At 38.6% G+C, this 19048-nt stretch overlaps 1 protein-coding gene across 1 annotated transcript in view; it reads left to right on the top strand.

The window, feature by feature from the left end:
* Positions 1–1694: 1694 nt before the first annotated feature.
* LOC101858900 (lysine--tRNA ligase) overlaps positions 1695–19048 on the top strand; it is a gene marked incomplete at its 5' end in the record, with an annotated part of 26142 nt that continues 8788 nt past the window's right edge. Inside the window, 11 exon segments of the mRNA XM_005110638.2 lie at positions 1695–1837; positions 6553–6691; positions 7528–7693; positions 8091–8184; positions 10173–10255; positions 10946–11049; positions 11844–11969; positions 12335–12454; positions 14686–14848; positions 16798–16971; positions 18729–18814. Of these exon segments, the coding sequence (XP_005110695.1) occupies positions 1776–1837; positions 6553–6691; positions 7528–7693; positions 8091–8184; positions 10173–10255; positions 10946–11049; positions 11844–11969; positions 12335–12454; positions 14686–14848; positions 16798–16971; positions 18729–18814 (1317 nt within the window).

Below are 19048 nucleotides of genomic sequence, written 5' to 3'. Positions count from 1 at the left end.
TAGAATTCTGTGGCCTACTGTAAACTCCTTGGGCCTTATGAAAATAAATTCAACGTCCCAATCTGGGCACTGAGGTCAAAGGGTAAAGTTCAAAATGACGTCACTGTTTTTGGCGCACGTGTGTAAAGATGGCGGAGTCTGAGACACTGAGTAAAAAGTAAGCATGATGGTGAAACAGTTAAGCCGGCAAATTTGCGTATTATAGGTCTGACGATACCTGGTTGTGTTGAGAATATATCCGTTAGAGCCTCCATTTCGTTTTCAAAAGTTTTTATTTTTTAGTTCCGTCCTCATCGGACAACGAGACAGAGGATTCTAGCCTAGCAGCAGTGCGTGTCACAATATGACACACAGTTCACACAGGCAGAGGAGGAAGAAGCGAGGCACTCACTTTTTCACTAGATCTAGATCTAGATCTAGAAAGTGGCTATTCTCACCCGCCGGAAGTTCTCGCAAGATCAACTCCTCCCCTCTTCTCTCTCTCTCTCTGTCTCTTTCTGAATACTGTCTATCGGTGTGGACGATCAAATTGACCAAAACAAAGTTTAAAAAATGATGTTAAAACACAAAAAAAGTTAATTAATTTGGTTGTTTACAAACAAAGATGCTACGGCTATTTAACTTTTCAAATCGAGCCGAACTATGCGGGTCGCCATTTTGTTTTGCCCGGAAATTCTCGCGCTACTCCTCTCTCTCTTTCTCTCTCTCTCTCTCTTTCTCTCTCTCTCTCTCTCCACTGCCTACAGACAAAATTGTACGCTTTTAGTAGGTAGGCTACAGTACAGTTTTAATATGGAACGTTTGTAATTGTTCACGGCACAGAATTCTACAATTTTTCTGTTATCACAGTGTAGAATTCTGTGGTTTAGGGTGAACGCGCACCGGGTGAGAATAGCCACAAGACTCGCCGGCCTTTTCACTAGGCCGTCGTTCGAGTCCGAATAACATTTTTTCATATTCGGACTCGAGTCCGAATAAAAAAAATTCTTATTCGGACTTGAGTCCGAATATGAAAAAATGTTATTCGGACTCGGGTCCGGAAAAAAGGAAGTGTCTTCTTCGTTCTATCTAATCTAATCTAGATATATTTATTTATAATCTAGACTAGATCTAGATCTAGATCTAGATATCTGAATGCAACTGCAACTTTTTTTTTTTTTTTAAATGGCAAATTCCTCATGGATTTAAAAAAACTTTTGTACATTGGTTTGTATTTTTTTTTTACTGAAACTGGTTTGTTCCTGGAAAAAGCTGTCGCAGTAACTAACTAAAATCACAAAAATTTCTTGATCTTTTTCTTTTATTCACTGAAGGAGAAATAAAACAGATTTATTCCTACTAGTACAGGGGTATGAGGTTGAATGTGACACACACACGCACAACATGCTCACTCACACACACCCTGTTTATTAATTTTGATCCACCTGTCCACGTCTTTTATTTGATACCATAGAGTAGACTTCCTTGTCAGACAGCTTTTAATTTTAAAATTAATGAAACGATGAAATCAAGTTCATGATTGTGCAACAGAGTTTATGTCCTGGTTCAAAACCATTCTTGTGCTGCCCAAAAACAGTGCCATTTTGGAGCTGTTGCAGCTTGGTTTTTTCCTTGTTTTCATTCCATCTTGTGATTGCATCATGCTATTTTTCAAGTATATAAATAAGCATTTACTTTGTTGCCTTGTCCTCCAGATGATTACTGTTCCGCAGTCTCTTTTTGCTCATTGTGGTTGAACATTTATAGTGGATAGTTTTGGAAAAAAAATTTCAATAATGTCTGATCCTGATGGTTTTGTGGATCCTGTGTGTGCCATTGACGATGGTCCCAGCAAAAAGTAAGTTGTGAGGATACTTTTATCATCACCCTCTGACTGAGTTTATGACTAAAATTCTTTCAGGCTATACACATATTTCTGGCTTAAAATTATATATAAATTACTTGGGTCTGAACTTCCGGCAGTTTTTTTTCCCAGACTCTCCTTCCACTGATTGTCTTTTTCTTTTTAAAGATTGAAACAAAAGAATTGAATACTTTGTTCTGAGGAGTGACCTTCATACTCTATTAGGATCTATCTAGGGAACTTTATCACGAACTATCTAGTAACTGTAGTATTCTTTTGAGAGATTGAGATCACAGCGGCTGACGTCCCTTTTCTTCTTTGTTTTGGCAGGATCCGTGTAGGCCATCCTCAAAACAGATTTGAAGGTTGATGTGAGAGCCTCTTGATTTTCTCCATCTCTGAAAGGAAAAGACAGGAAGGAGAGCTGGTGGGCTGCTGAAAAGAAACCAGCTATGGCTTCCAAATTTCTCTGGCGTCTTATGAAGTGTAGATGTTCTGCCTTGACTAGTGTTGTTCCATTGAGTGTTCAGCCCTTGCAGCATTATAGACTGTCCCAAAATCTTATTCTGCAATCAGCACAACTGCACACTACAAGCCTCACTTATGCAAAGTCCCGGTAATTGTTTTTGTTTTTCATGACTTTGTGGATATATGCTGCCTCTAATTTTCAAAATTTTGCACATTTTGGCTCTACTTTTGTCTCTCTGTATCATGTGTTGTGTCTCTCTTTTTTACAATTGTTTCGGGACTTCTTTTCTGCGTTGATGTGCGTTGATTTTTTTTCAGTGTGAAGTTGAAACTATTGCCTCTATTGAAAGAACAGTGTAGTCTGTTATTAGTTTGCTTTAAGTTGAATGAACGAATGACAGAAGGATTATTCAATTACATTATATCTGGAAAGAAAAATTAAATTGCTAATTGCTGCGTGGGGCGGTGCCAATGACTGAAGTGTCTTTAGGCCATTCCCAAAGGGGGGACATTTCTCGTTCTAGTACACAGTAGAATTCTAAATGGGCTGATCTAACAATGTCATGCTCATAACTGTGCCTGAACTACGACAGGGAACTGCTGCTTTTTCTTTCCTAATCCTAACTATCGTCATTTTCCTCTACTTCTTTTGTATGTTTGTCACACTCTTGTGACCCGCTATTTTCGGGGTGCCTTGATAGTCGAAGCGGACTTTGTGCTGCTGAATTTAGAGAGGTGAGCAGAGTAAGTCTGATTCCCTGTAAGGACTTCTCTGTTGACATCCACCCCTTGGTGCTCCTATGACCTGATGCAGTTGTGAGCGCTGTAAAACTTCTACTTAAACTATTTTTAAAAATACCAAATTGCCTTTTTTCTCTTCTGTACAGAGCACCTTTATAGATAGCCAATTTTTTTACTTTTCATCTTGGAAAATATATGCTGTGACGTGGGAGTGAAATAAGTTGTTGGTGGGTGCTTTGATTTGCTGAATTTGCTGGTTTTGGGTCAAATTGTAAAATTTGAGTTGTTTACTTCTTTTGTTTATAAATTTAATATATGTTAAAAAAAAAGCCGAGAGAAAATTTACTAACCTTTTATTAATTTTATATGCACTGCTATTGAAAACAACATAAAATTAGTCAAGCAGTGACAAATTTCTGCAACAGAAAGGCTTTTTTTCCTCAAAGTGACAGCAGGGTTGGGTTGATTTAAATCAGGTTGATTTAAATCAGTTGATTTTTTGGATTTAAATCAACTTGATTTTTTAAATAAAAATCAGTGATTTAAATTACTTTTTTAAAAAATTATTTTTATTCGGTTTTTACACATTTCAACATTCAGAATTCCTTTCCTTGGTTTCATAAAACAGATATAAGGCTCAGTAGACTAATATAATCATGCTTAAAAGTCTGATTTCCCCCCTTTCACTGTAAAATAATACAGTATTCAATTTACTTTTTTTTCCATAATTCAATTAATTGAAATCAGAGCTGGGTTGATTTAAATCAGTTGATTTTTAAAGAATTTTAATCAATTTGATTTTAAAAATAAAAATCAGTGATTTAAATCACTTTTCAAAAAAATATATTCAGTTTTTACATATTTAAACTTTCAGAATTCCTTTCCTTGGTTTTATTTTAAACGGATATAAGGTTTAGTAGACTAATATATTCATGCTTAAAAGTTTGCTTTCCCCCCTGTCACTGTAAAATAATACAGTTCTCAATTTACTTTTTTTTCATAATTGAAAACCAGGGTTGGGTTGATTTAAATCGGGTCGATTTAAATCAGTTGATTTTTAAAAATTTAAATCAACTTGATTTTAAAAATAAAACTCAGTGATTTAAATCACTTTAAAAAAATGTTTTCTGTTTTTACATCTTTAAACATTCAGAATTCCTTTCCTTGGTTTTATAAAACAGATATAAGGTTTAGTAGACTAAAATTGCTTAAAAGTCTGCTTTCCCCCCCTGTCACAGTAAGTAGTAAAATAATACAGTATTCAATTTACATTTTTTCATAATTGAAATTAGCATTTTCTTTTTCTTTTTAGACAAACACAAGCGCGTGCTCACACACACACTGTAATAAAAATAAAATGCAAGTTTATCTATGCATAATTACCCCCCCCCCCCCCCCCCCTTCCTTTTAGACTGACATTTTCTTCATTTTTTGTCTGTAGCCATAATTCACTGATATAGCAGATTAAGGCTTTCTAAAATTGCAGTTGCTTAAATTAATCATTAGTTAAAATAAAGACAATGCATTTTGCACTAAAAGAACATACTTTTAGCCACCAAAAATCCCAAACTGTGTCATTTTTTTTTTAATAAAAAAAAAATTAAAAATCCGATTTAAATCAACAAAATCTGATTTAAATTTAAAAAATCGATTTTTTTGATTTTTATCCCCAAAAAAATTTAAAAATCACCAACCCTGAGTGACAGTTTGGTGCAATTCTGTGCCTTCTTCTTTTTAAATTTGGTTTCTTATTGCCATCAGGAGGCTTTTACTTCATACAGAGTTGCACTCAGTGGAAAATTGGAAAAGTTTGAAGATGATTTGATCATAGCTGCCACTCCTCCCGGTTTTTCGCCCTAAATCTCAAGCATCCCGATTTTCCCGATTTGATCACGTGGATCCCGATTTTTTTCCTCTTCTGTTTTGCCAGATTTTTCGAAAAAACCTAATGTGCCTTCTTCTCTGTTGCGGGAAGCACCCGTTAAACTTTTTTCTGCAGGAACTTAAAAGTAAATCAATATAAAAAATTGTCCTCTGCTGTCGCTTGTGGAAAAAAAAAAGAAGTTATACAAGCGTCTTGACAGGTTCGCCCTCGTGACCGGTCAATGAACCTGTGAGTACCGGCGGTCTGAGCGCTGTGAAGTATAGGACTCCTTTATAAGATACACTCGTGGAAGGGGATTGGGGAGGGGAGCTGAATGCAACGCTAGAGGACAAAAACTGAACTTGGAAGCAAGTTTTTAGCATTTTGATTACTACTTTAGAGCTCTCTGCAAAGCGTGCGTTGGTGCAGGCCTTGTGTGGAATTGGATGGGGTGATTGTAATTTATATCTATATTTTATTAGCTTTCTGTTCAAGATTGGCAGATTTTCAGTGTCACTGCATCTCCCCCCCCAGTTCTTACACCTCTCACACTGAATAGGTGTACTTGAGCCATTCTAGTTATTACTCTACTTTGAGTTGCAGCAATGGTTTTCGTCTTCACGTTTATTATATGAATCAGGACACCCAGACTGGTTATTGACAGTCGATTTTCTAGTTCTACGTCTTTTTTCAGGCTCAAAACAGGATTCATTTTTTTATATAGGGCCTATAGTTTGTTATGTTGGCTAATATGATGATGGGAAAATATAAATAAGTAAGAACAGACTGAAATACCAAAGTCTTTCAAGATCCCAGTGCCACACTGACATGTTGTTGACTGGATATAATGTACCTACATGTGTGTGTGTGTATTCACAAACATATACATGTATTATATTAGATATAAATGGAGCACACGCTTTCATTGTTATGTAACATGTTCCTGGAAAATGGATGAGGCCCCTCCCTTGGAAAATTGAGAAGCTGGTTTGGCAGTCACCCAGTATTATAGTCATCTATTGTTTGAAGACTATACTACAAAATGTACATTTGCATTCATTTATAGACATTTTGACTTTTTATCTTTGATAGTTTGGCTTTTTTGGGGATCATTCTTGACGCGCAAAGGCCTGATTTTTCCCTTGAATTGGGGTCTTGAAAAAATTTTCCAGGATTTGGTGGGGACCCTGTATCCTGATTTTTAGATTTCATAGGGTGGCAGGTCTGTTTGATTTACAACATCAGAATCGTGAATGTGTGGTTAAAGTTAAAGCTGTGTTGTTGTGGTTGCCATTCGTTGATAAAAGCTTTCCTTATCCTGCAGTGTGGGTGGTTGGTGGGTGCTCTGGTGTGGTTTGTTCCTTCTTTCCTATCTAATATCTATCGTTCTTATCTCCCCTTCTTCTTTTTTGTTTTTGTTACTCTCTTGTAACACCTCTACTGTGCTGGCGCTCATATGACCTTATGCAATTGGGAGCGCCGTAAAACCTCTACTAAAACTTTTTAAAAACTATCTCCCGTCCTTTTTTGTATTTGTTACTCTCTTTTGACATGTCTAATCATCTTCGGCACTTTTATGACCTTGTTGTGTTGCAAGTGCCATAAAACACTTACTAAAACTAAAACTCTCCGGCAGTGAGCTGAAGCGCCGGCTGAAAGCCGAGAAGCAAGCCCAAAAGAAGGCAGAGAAGCAGTCAGCGCAGACTGCTGAAGGAGGGGGAGATAAAACAGCCGCGGCCAAACCGAAGCAAGATGATGAGGACATTGACCCCACTGTAAGTCCCAGTGATTCTGCTCATGTGTGCGCTGCCCCTAGATTTTATTTTAGGTTTATTAAAGAGATTTTACTGCCCTTGCAACACAAAACACAAATAGGTTAATATAAGTTGAGTGCTAAAGATTAGTTGTGTTACTAAAGAGTAAAATACAAAGAACAAAGAGGAGAGATAAAGATGATTCTTGTAGTGCAAGTATCACATGCATGTGATATATCTGTTGATTAAGGTTGTTGGTCAAACTCCTTTGCTTTCAAACGATACTGAAAACATATTTTTTTGCATGAAAAGTTATTATAAGATAAATCTTTATTGTCCAAATCCTGGCATATTAGTTTGGTCACCATACACACAGGCACACACACACAATGTACTCACACATGCACATGCGTGTGCACTCACTCATACACACATTTTCTCTCACATCCTCTCCTCCGCAGACATCTGTGCACATAGACATAATAATACTATAGTATGCTTACACTCACAAACAGGTTCACAGTCACTTCCTCAATATAAATGAACAATAATTGTCAACATAATTAATAGTGGAAAGATTGAAAAATGTAGGAATTAATATATGCTGCAGTTCAGATTCCTCTGAGCTTGGTATAGTACTTTAATTATGTTCAAATTCAGTTGAGAATGTTTTGTTAGTAGCATTGTTTTTTAATTGTTTCTTTTCTTGCTGTGACAGTTTTCTGGTTGTTTTTCTTTGTTTTCTTGCCAACGTTGTATCCCTCTCATTCCAAGCTGGCTTCCTAAATGATCTAAATTGTTACAATGGAGGCATAAAATCATGTACATTTAAAAAACAATAATTGTTATTTCTCCAGGAATATTTCAAGATGCGGACAAAGGCTGTGGCCGCCCTGAAAGAATCTCCCAATGAGGACCCGTACCCACACAAGTTCAATGTAGAGATTTCTCTGACAGAATTCATCGACAGATACCAAAACATTGAAGCTGGGAACATTCTCGAGCAAGAACTAACAATTGCAGGTGTGTGTGTGTGTGTCTACATGCGTGCGTGCATGCGTGCGCTTGCATGCATGTTGGGTGTATAAATGTTGTGCTAAAGGCTGGATGGTTAGAGTTTTAGAGTTTGAGTAAAGAGAAGCGCATTGACATAACGGTCATATAGTGCTGGGAAGAAGCAGGACTGACATTATTTTACGTTATTGAGACACTGTGGAAGTGGAAAACATGATCTACTTGTCTAAGACGGCCGCTTTTCTCCTTTCTCAATAGATGGCTGTCTCAGACAATTCTGACTGCGTATAAATTTCTGATCTCTCGCCTGATTGATTTATTCTAGCATTTGCTGCTTGCCGGTGTTCAGGGTTTTATTCATTGTTGTTTATGTTCTGAGAACCTGTGTAATGTGTTTTGTTTTCAGGTCGAATCTATGCCAAGAGGATATCGGGAGCCAAACTCATTTTCTACGATCTTCGAGCAGAGTCTGTGAAAATTCAAGTCATGGCAAACGCAAAGTACGTGTCTTAACAACCTGGTTATGTGTTGTTTTGTTGTAATGTTATATCGGTGCATTCTTTACATGATTCAAAGGAGAAAATATGAAAAAAACTTTGATCATTCCTTGCTTTTTTTTGGTCAACATTTAGAATTTGAACTTTTACAAGATATTTTTCAAGCACTTGCAAAACAATATCACAGACTGACTCTTTATCTCCGGCAAGCGGCTCGCGGTCGGAACCACCCAGCCACTGTGCCAGTGAGCTGCTGACAGCGGCTCGAGCACATTCCTTTACGACGACTTCAAATTGCTTTTGCCTAAGAAAGGTCTCTTTACCGGAATTTCATTCGTTAGATGAAGAAGTATCAAAATAGGTTTGCTAGTTTCGATTTAATGACCAACTTAATGATGTTTTTGTCATTTTTAGATTTAGCACCAAAAAAGGGCCCCGGCGTAGTGGGTTTACCCCCCTCGGAGATAGAGTTAAACTTTTGTTGCCTTATACATGCTTCCGAACTGTCAGAAATTTCCTGGGGCTATCTTAGATTTGGCAATCGGGAATTTGAGAAATTTATCATGTACACTTACACCAAAACCAGTACCGCTTGGTGTGGTTGTTTTTGTTGTTGCTTAATCTAATGTTTTACCGTTGACTTTCCCTGATTGGGTTTTGAAAAAGTTTGCAAACCTGTTTATGACGTACCCGGTCATTACATAATGTTTAGCTTTGTGCTGTATCAGTCGTGGAAGTTGGCAAAATTTGCTGTTCCTGTTTGCTAAGATGACAATCAATGTACGTCCCAGTAATCATCTGGCTCTAATTGTTCTGCACCGAAATTTAGCTACAAGCACAGTGTGGATTCGTACTTGGGAATAAAAAGTTCACATATCAGTACCAAATTTGCTAGTGTTAGTTTACTGCTAAGCTTGTAGAGGAACGTGTACCCTCGCCAAATCAAAATGCCCAAATTACTTTTAAAGGGCAGGAAATTTCACTTTTTTACTTAGCTTTTTGCAAGTTTTTAAAGTTTTGAGTATAATGCTATGAATATAGGAAATGAGGAAGGTGATACTATTGAACACCCAGAGTCCAAATATGTCATGAGTGGGCCAGTACTAGACAGTGAGTCCACTGGCACTGAGACATAAGACACGCTAATGAACTTAGCTGAAAGTCAGTGCTGACTAGGAATGCACATCTCCTTGCAACGGAAAGGTTAATAATCTGCAATAAAAAGTTTTCAAAGTATTGTCTAAAGTACTCCAAACAGCTGACTGTTTAATATTTTTATAAGATGTGAGATTCCTTTGTGAAGGCCGTTCTTTTTGTTTCAAGAATCGATGAATCTGAGTGGGGGTGGGGGCTCTCGTCGCCTAGAGGTTAAAGTGTTCGTCTCTTATTCAAAGGTCCTGGGTTCGAATCCGGGCAACGACGGAAAATTATTCTTCTCTAAAAATTGTCTCCTTTCGCCCCCTTTTATGCTCTCTGGCTGTCTGTTGTCTGCTTTCGTCTCCACTTTCTGCCTCCACCCTCTCACCTCCTTGGCTCCCTCCTCTGGGCTCCTGACTCTTTCTGCAGCCTTTCTTTGACTGCCACTCCTTGGCTCCTTCTTACTGCTGTCTTTCAGCCCTGATCTTCTGGTAGGAAAGATCTACACCTAGTCTTCTCGGGCAAGGGCGAAAAATCTCGAAAGTCCTGTGTGCAAGTTGCGCACGTTAAAGATCCCTTGGTGGTCTAAAAATCGATAAGAGTAGACTTCAGCCGCCACTCAGACAAAATTAAATATTTCTTACCAACTGAAAATGTTTTGTGTCCCGCGCGATCGTTTGACCTTATGCAATTGCAAGCGCCGTAAAACACCTACCCAAAAAATTTTAAAAAAATCTAAGTGGTGGATTTTACATTGTTTTATAATTAACATTCGATATAGGGAATAGAGACTGTTTTTATTGCTTGGGTATTATGAAAGTGTCTGTGTTCAATAAAAACTTTACATTTTTCAGGTATTATGAAAGTGTTGAAGCCTTTGAAAAAACCATAGAAAAGCTGAAGAGGGGTGACGTTATAGGAATTCGTGGAAAGCCAGGTATGCTTTGTTTATGCTACTAAATATTATATGTGATGTTGTGCTTGCAAAAGAGAGTAACTGTTTTGAAGTTGTGTTCTGTGCTGTCAGATATTTATTAACCTTACGTAACATTTAACAAAATTTGGCTTACTTCAAGTCATCACATGTTTAGTTAGGGAGGAAGCTAATTGGTAGTAAGGAATGTCTGCATTAGTCTAGTTGATGGTGCTTTGTTGTTATGATGGGGTAGGTGGATGAGAGCTCTGTGTGGTCTGCCTCTTCTTCTTTTCAGTATTGCAACAGCTAGAGTTGCAAATTTTCCAAATAGTGGGTGGTTGGCGGGTGCTCTGGTGTGGTATGCTTCTTCTTTCCTGTCGAACATCTATCGTCCTTATCTCCCCTCCTTTTTTATGTTACTCTCTTGTAACACCTCTAATCTTTACTTCTGGCGCTCAAATGACCTTATGCAGTTGCGAGCACCATAAAACCTCTACTAAAATAAAAAACAAAATTTTCCGCTTTTGGAAAAATTGTCTGGATTTATCTCTTTTTGTATGTCATCTTGCATTTTATATAAAACTAGCATTTATATATGATAAAATGAACAATATGATCAAATATGGGAGTCCCCGCTCGCACGTTTTCTTGGGGTAGGAAAAGTTCAGGAATTTAAAAATAATTATTCTTTCATCCCGCTGCTCGTTTCAGGGAAGACAAAGACGGGAGAGCTGAGTATTGTGCCCACCACCATCACACTTCTCTCCCCGTGTCTGCGACAGTTGCCACATTTGTACTACGGACTCAAGGATAAGGTGGGCATTTTTGGGGTCTGATAGGGCCAGGGCTATTCTCCTCTTTTCTTGGAAGGGTTTTTTTTTTTTTTCAGAGGGGAAGGGGGGAAACTAGGTCAAGTTTGTATTATGCAAAAATTATTTTTCTTTTCAAAGTCCGATGAAACTGTATGTAGCAGGACTGATGTTTATGTCGCTAACTTGTTTTGAAAAAATTATGTATAGTTTGAATTTTTAAGTGGAGTGGGCAAAGTGTTTAATATTGTGATCTTCATTTAAAAGAAGTTTGTGTTTTAAAGTTACTTTCATTTACTTTTTCAGTACTATTTTATAATTGTAGGCCTATCAAGAAACTATTTTACATATGACTTATATATTTATGACTTTAGACTTCTGGATGATTTTCGAGTGTTTTGGTACGGGTTGATCCTTCTTTCTTATCAAATATATCGTCCTTATCTCTCCTTTTTCTCTTTGTATGTTCTCTCTAGTAACACCTCTTATCTTTGACACTTGTTTGTGTTACAAGTTTCTAACTAAAATTGACATCTGTAGTGCAGTGGTAAAATGCTCAGCTGTCACACTCAAGAGACCAGAGTTCAAATCCTGAGTGGGAAGAAACTTTTATCTCGGTTGTTCTGCTGGGATGCTGTTTCCCTCTCAGCCCAGGTTGGCTCTAATAGGCAGGGTCGGAAGCGCACCTCCTCAATAGTATAAATTGTGAGGGAGGGGGAGGTACAAATCACCTACATTTAAACCAAAAATGTGACTCTTAGTACTGTCGCCAAAACTAAAGCAAAACTATGTACCTGCAGGAGACGAGATACCGACAACGCTACCTGGACCTGCTGATCAACGAGCCCGTCAGAGACATCTTCATCACCCGAGCCAGGATCATCAACTACGTGCGCCGCTTCTTTGATGATTTGGGATTCTTGGAGGTAGGACAGTGATGTGTGTATGTGAATGTGTATATATGTGTGTGAGTGTGACATATCTGTGTGTGTGAGTATTCTTTGCCATATCAACAGGCTGAAGGGCTAGAACTCACATGGCCGCTGGATTAGAAAAGTAAAGTAAGTGTGTGAGTGTGCGTTTGTGTGTCTAAGAGTGAACAATAGTACTAGTACCCCCTGTGTGGAGCCCTGTTGTCATATCTTTTTGGTTCACTCTGAGAGTTGAAGACTTTTTACAAACTTCATTTTGCTGCATTTTCTTCTGTAAAGGATGCTAAAAAATTTGATTCATGAGTTTTAGTGGACCGCGCCTAGATTTTAAACCTAAACGACCCTTATGTTTGGTTCAGGTGGAGACGCCGATGATGAGCATGATCCCTGGCGGAGCGACAGCCAAACCGTTCGTCACACACCACAATGACCTCAACCAGGACCTCTACATGCGTGTGGCGCCGGAACTTTACCTCAAGGTCGGACATCATGTTTGTCTTTGTGTACTGCTGATAGTGATGTTTGTGAAATTTTTTTATTTTTTTAAAAATCACTGTGCAGCAAGACATTGGACCGGGCTGCATTTATTGCAGTAATCTTAATTTGTGGTATTGGTTACATGTGCTCAAGAAATATTTTGTTGAAATTCAATTTCTGAATCATGTTTTTAAATAAAGTAAAGAAAAATACATAATGTAGGTAAACTTTTAAAAAGAAAAATGAAAGGTTGTTTTTTTTTTCTCTGGTCCTTAGAACATTTTACAGGCTTGCCAGGGAGATGGCAAAAGGTCTTTTATGTGTTACAACTGTTTGGGGAAGGGGGGAGAAGGGGTTCTACTCCTTGATGTCACTCTGGCTGGCAGTTGTGCTACATTTCTATCTGGACGAAATATGCTTAGATTGATTATGAGCAGGGGGAACTGAATTTTGTTGATGCAAAATACTCTCTCTTTATACACGCCACTAACGCGACCCTGAGTTTAACTTAACATGGAAGGGGGAGGGGGGTGTATGCTTTGACTCCAACATTGGCTTTTGACCTGGGGGGGGGGGGGGGGGGGGTGTAGGTCAATTTATGACATGCTAGAGGTGGCTGACGGCTGAACATGTTTGAAATACATTCGGGCATCAAATACAATGTCTTACCTTCAGGAAATGTTGTGTTGAGATTGATTTCATCTGAAAAAATCCTATTTGGCATTATTTTTCTTTCCCTGGGGGCCAATCCTGGCTGTATGTTGCACATATCAAACAGGGGATATACTTTGAACTTTGTTGGGGGTTTTTTGTGTGGAAAAATTGCTCGTTATTACAGGCGCGTATATGCGGTACATCTCACTAGTAGCAAGTGTAGTTGAAAAAATTGCTCTTCTTGTTGGTGCGATTATATAGCAATGTCGAGCGCGGCGAAAATTTGGTCCCCGTTTGGGGGTGAATTTTTGGACGGGGTCGGAACAACAGTGTCTAACTTCCTCGAGCTCGTTTTGCTCTATTTCTGGGCTAATGTGAATGAAACTTAGCAACCACTTAGAAAATACGGCAAACTAATGATATGTGGAAGTCGAAGTTCGTACTCATAAATTAACATAAACCTGTACTTTTGGTGTCGAAAACACTTTCGTATCGGGTACACCGAAAACTATAAGGAGTTCCGATCGATATTCGATACAGAGATGGTAAGAGATCCATCTTTCCTCTATAGTGAGTTCTCATTTGAACATTCTGTGTCAAGTAGTTGTGCAGAATTTATCATAAATGCATGACCACACACACACACACACACACACACACACACATGTGCAGAATTTATCATAAATGCATGACCACACACACACATGCACACGCACACTCACACAGAGAGAGAGAGAGAGACCGGCCATTTTCCCCTCACTTCACTCCCCATGCAAATGTGTGTGACCTACAAATCCCCGCATGACTATTCCGAGCCTGTTCATTGGTCACTTGAAATAGGGCAATGGCGGGCGGGCGCCTCCAGTTGTCTTTCTCTCTGTTCCCCTGTAACATCACAATAGGGGTATTCCGAGGCGAGCTCGTCTCGCTCGTGGTGTTCGCGTCTCAATGGAAAAAAAGGGGTTTTAATTGAACGGCATGCTAGATTGAATTGAATTATATTTTATGGTTGGCATGGTCTTAAGTCATCAAAGAAAGCTTTGCCCTTATTAAATCACCCTGCCAACATATTCTTAAAGATTCCCATGTTGTGATACAATGCTATAAATAAAAGGCTCTCATCTTGACACCCCTTTTCTGCAAAATCGAAATATGTACTCCAAAATTTTAATTATAACAAAATAACTACGAAGTGGTTAGTAAATCTGACTGCAGAAATGATTTCTCCACCCAAAAACACATTGGGTAGCCAAGTTTCTCTCTAACACTCCAATTAATTACTGAGATGTCGTCAATTATCTTACAGAATCTGCTATTGCATGGTCCACTTTTAGGACTGTTTTCCTATATGTGGGTCATCCATATTTTGCAGACTTTTAAACCCCCATAACTTTTTAATTTATGAACCAATTCTTAAAATTCAAAAAGCATAATTCTTAGAATTGAAAACTCTTTCTTAGGTAACGAATTAAAAAAATGATAAAGCTAAAATTTAAATTTTCATTGGCATTGCTAGATTATACCGTACATCTCACAAATAGCGAGTGTAGCTTTATTTTAACTTTGTTTTATCGGACAGATGTTGATTGTTGGAGGTTTGGATCGCGTTTATGAGATTGGGAAGCAGTTCCGTAACGAAGGCATCGACCTGACCCATAACCCTGAGTTCACCACGCTGGAGTTCTACATGGCGTACGCTGACTACCAGGACTTGATGCACATGGCAGAGACTCTGCTCTCAGGTAGGTAAACTTTCAAACACAGAGCGACAGTTTTTTTTTTCTCATCCCGGCACCCTGTAACGGTTAACACTTCTTTTTGTTGTGTGTCTTTGTCTTGCATATCGTCGGTCTCCTGATGAAATCGTGAATTCCACACGAAGCAAATTTTACAAGAGAGGGAAAAAACTGATTTTTTCCGTCTTTTGGCGTCCAAACTAAATGGATTAATCTAATCAATTACCTTTTAGAAATAATACTGTAGTATATTTTTTACCGTAGATAGTCATTTTTTCGAAAAAAGTGTGAGATTCACGATTTTCATATTAGAATCTTGCCTGATGCAGTCGTGAATTCCACGGAATTCACGATTTCATCAGTAGGCTTTTGGGAACGCGGTGTTGTATTCACGGTTATTAGGCAGTGTGTTTTCTCTTATTTGAGGCCCTGGTATGTTTAAAAATATATGAAAGCACCGAACACTGTTATAAGAAAGATTTTAAAAGACCAATTTAAAACTGAGAATGAAATTACAGACTGAGTGAGACAGAAAGCTATTAATTATTTTACCACTATCAACATCTCTCACTCTTACATGAATGGGATATTGTATGTAATTTATGAAATCATACTCCTTCATTTGTGCACTTTCTCTCTTTCTATCCTTCTTTCGCCAATATTGTATGTAAGTGTATTTCCTTTGGGGAGGGAGTGGTGGATGGGTTGAGAACTTTATTTATGTTAAAATTCTATACCCCCTGAATGACTGAATGATCATCTTTCATTATCTTACTCTTTTTGTCTCACAGATCCTGAAAATTACTTTTTACCGTTTATAAGTAGAATGACACAGTGGTGGGGAACTGTTTGTTAAGTTTTTCTTGTCTCTGGAATTAGGAAGTCGCCTTATCAAAATTCCTTTTCTTGTTAGGGAACTCTGATGTCAAATCAAAGAGCTTTCAAGGTCAAACAAGTTTCGGTTGTGATACAACACGGAAATATACTTGTAATTTATACTTGACTACGTCATTAAAAAATTGTTTTATTAATTAATTATTATTTTTTTTTGCAAGCAATCAAAATTGTATAACCACTACTAGAAGGGCACACACATTATTAATTCGAATTTGACAGTCGTTGTGAAACAATACTTGTCCTGCATCCAGGAAATACACATTTTAATTATGTGACAGAGGTTTTCCCGCAAAATGCATGCAGTCGACATCATAAATTATAATCTCTGGCCTGGAAACCGTGAATACTGACCGACCATTATGTTTGCACAGCGCAGTCGCCCATATTTCAATGGTCTGAAGAGGCGTTCACGGCGCCAACGGTCAGCCCGCGAGTCATAAACCGCCTGATGAGATCGGGAATTCCACACAGGTGTGGGATTCACGATGTCATCAGGCGACTTTTGGGGCACGGTGTTTATTCACGATTTTCTTATTACGTCAGATTACACGTTTGAGTTGAGATAATTGAAAAATTGTTTTACAGGGACATGCATCTCATGGAGCACTATCAAAATATGCAAAAAAAACGATTTTCGAAAATTAGTGAAATTCACGGTTTTATCAAGCGACCGACGATATGTTACTCTCTATCTGTCTTGCTTCTTTTCTGCACGATATGACCGTTATTGTGTCAATTTGCTTCTCTTTACTCAAATTCAAACTCTTAAATAGATTTACGATCTCGTTCATTTTTATGTGGGCCAGGTGCTCTGATGTGGTTTACCCAAACAGCTATCATCCTTATCGCTTCTTTTTTTTTCTTTTTATGTTACTCTCTTAAGTAACACCTAATCTTTGCCATTTATGTTGCCTAATCATTCTGTTACAAGTGCAGTAAAAACTCATACTTAACCATTAGGGGGAGGAGGGGGGGTCGCGTGTTACTTTTTTGCCCCACCTTTTTTTAATGTTGCCAGAGTGAAATACCCCATTTTTTGTGTGTGTGCTTTCCGGTAGGCATGGTGAAGCAGTTGACTGGAGGTTACAAAATCACGTATCACCCGGAGGGGCCGGAGGGTGAAGCTTTTGAGGTGGACTTCACCCCACCCTTCAAGAGGATCCCCATGATTGCCACGCTGGAGAAGGAGATGGGCGTGAAGTTTCCCGCCGCCACAGAGCTGCACACTGAGAGTGAGTGTGTCTTTGTGATTGTGCATCCGTGTCATTGGGATTGTGTGACTGTGTGTCTGTGTGATTGTGTGTGACTGTGCGTCTGTGACTGTGTGTCTTTGTGATGGTGTCCCTGTGACTATGATTGTGTGACTGTGTTTGTGTGTCTGTGTGACTGTGTTTGTGTGTCTGTGTGACTGTGTTTGTGTGTCTGTGTTTGTGTGTCTGTGTCACTGTATTCTGTGTGGTTTGTGTCACCGTGTGTGTTTGTGTCACTCTATTCTGTGTGAATGTGTGGTTTGTGTCACTGTGTGTGTCTGTGTCACTGTGTGTGTCTGCAACTGTTTTTGATTGTGTGTGACTGCGTCTGTGACTGTCTGTGTGACCGTGCGTCTGTGACTGTGTCTGTGTGGTTGTGTGTGACTGCGTCTGTCTGTGTGTTTGCGTGTGTCTGTGTGATTGTGTGTGTCTTTTACTGTATGTCTGTGTGATTGTGTGTGTCTTTTACTGTGTGGTTGCGTGTGTCTGTGTGACTGCATCTGTGTCTGTGTGATTGTGTGTGACTGATTGTGTGTCTCTGTGATTGTGTGTGACTGTGTGTGTGATTGTGTTTCTGTACAGAAGCATAATGTTGCGCAGGTTGCTGCACACCACACGTGTCGATCTAAAAGCTTGTTGAAAGTTGAGATTTTTCATCAATATGGCTTTAAAGAAAAGTTAATTAGTTCTCAGAAATGGTTGCTTTCATGTTTGCTTCAAATATCGTAATGTTGTGTACACAAAGTTTGTTTGCAAAGTGCTGACAGCAGATACTCTGTTATGTTGAGATGAAGGAATTGCTATGCGTGTTAAGATTAACATTAGATATGTGTTCATATTCAAGGAAACTTGTAATACTGCGCGGTATTCATAATGCTCCTATGTTCATAATACGATGTGCATATTGTCACCGATACTGCTGTAATAGTAAGAATGTCCTTTTATTTGTTAGTGTTGATCTAAAGAGCATATGTGAGGCAGCGTGGTAAAATCAGGCGCTCGTCAAAATAATGGAAATGAAGAAACTGGCTTTTTTCAGTAGGTTTGGAAATTTTTATAAATTTTTTATTTTTGGCTTAATGCCCATTTTACCTATCTGTACGCCCTGGGGTCATATTTTGTACCCCCGGCGTACGGATCGGATTAACGAGTAAATTTCCTCTTTGGAAGTGGTGGCACAGAGTTCCCCACTGCGTATGGATACGATAGTAAAACACGATGTATGGATAGGGTTAAAGAACACATTTCTGTGCGGGTTTTACTGAAAAACATTAATTAAAGGCATAAAAGATTAAATTTTAGGTTTCCACGGACTCTCAAGCTTAGGAAATAACTACACTTTGGCAGCCATTTTCTCGCTAATTTTACCTCTAAAACCAGGTGACCCCCACCTCCTTCAATCGCCAATATCGTGACTTGTATCCAAAATAACTGGATATTTTTTTCATCTAAAGCAAGTAAGGCAAATGAACAGGTTTTAAGATAATACCAATAACTCCATATGCCCAACAATTGACGAGCGCCTGATTCCACCACGTCGTGACACATATATATGCACGCATGTTTGTTTGATTTGTATGTTTTGTATATATATAAATGAAGCCGATGCAAACGCCTAGAGCTGTATTGTAAGAGATTGGCACTATAGAAATTATCTGCATTGTTATAATTATTATATTGTTTTTATTATTATTGCTGTTTGGTTGTGAGGTGTCATGTTTGTTGGTTCCCATCCTCAGGTGCCCGCAAGTTCCTTGATGAGCTGGCAGTGAAGCACGGTGTGGAGTGTTCCCCTCCCAGAACAACAGCCAGACTGTTGGACAAGGTAAGCACGTACAGCATACAATGGCTCACACAGGTGTACACCGGCACCCTTGGTGTTGTTGTAAGGCACTTTGCTGTTGTTCACAGAGAATTTAAATCAAGTACCTCAGTCTCTCTTCTAAGCTGGTCCTGACTAGCATGGTAAGAAGCCCACCTCCTAAATTATCTAAATTTGTGTCAATGGGGGCTCAAAAACATTATGTATATTTAACACACACACACACACACACACACA

The sequence above is a fragment of the Aplysia californica genome, unplaced genomic scaffold, assembly GCF_000002075.1.
Source record: "Aplysia californica isolate F4 #8 unplaced genomic scaffold, AplCal3.0 scaffold00922, whole genome shotgun sequence".
Taxonomy (NCBI): Eukaryota; Metazoa; Mollusca; class Gastropoda; order Aplysiida; family Aplysiidae; genus Aplysia; species Aplysia californica.
This window is presented reverse-complemented; position numbering and strand designations above follow the sequence as displayed.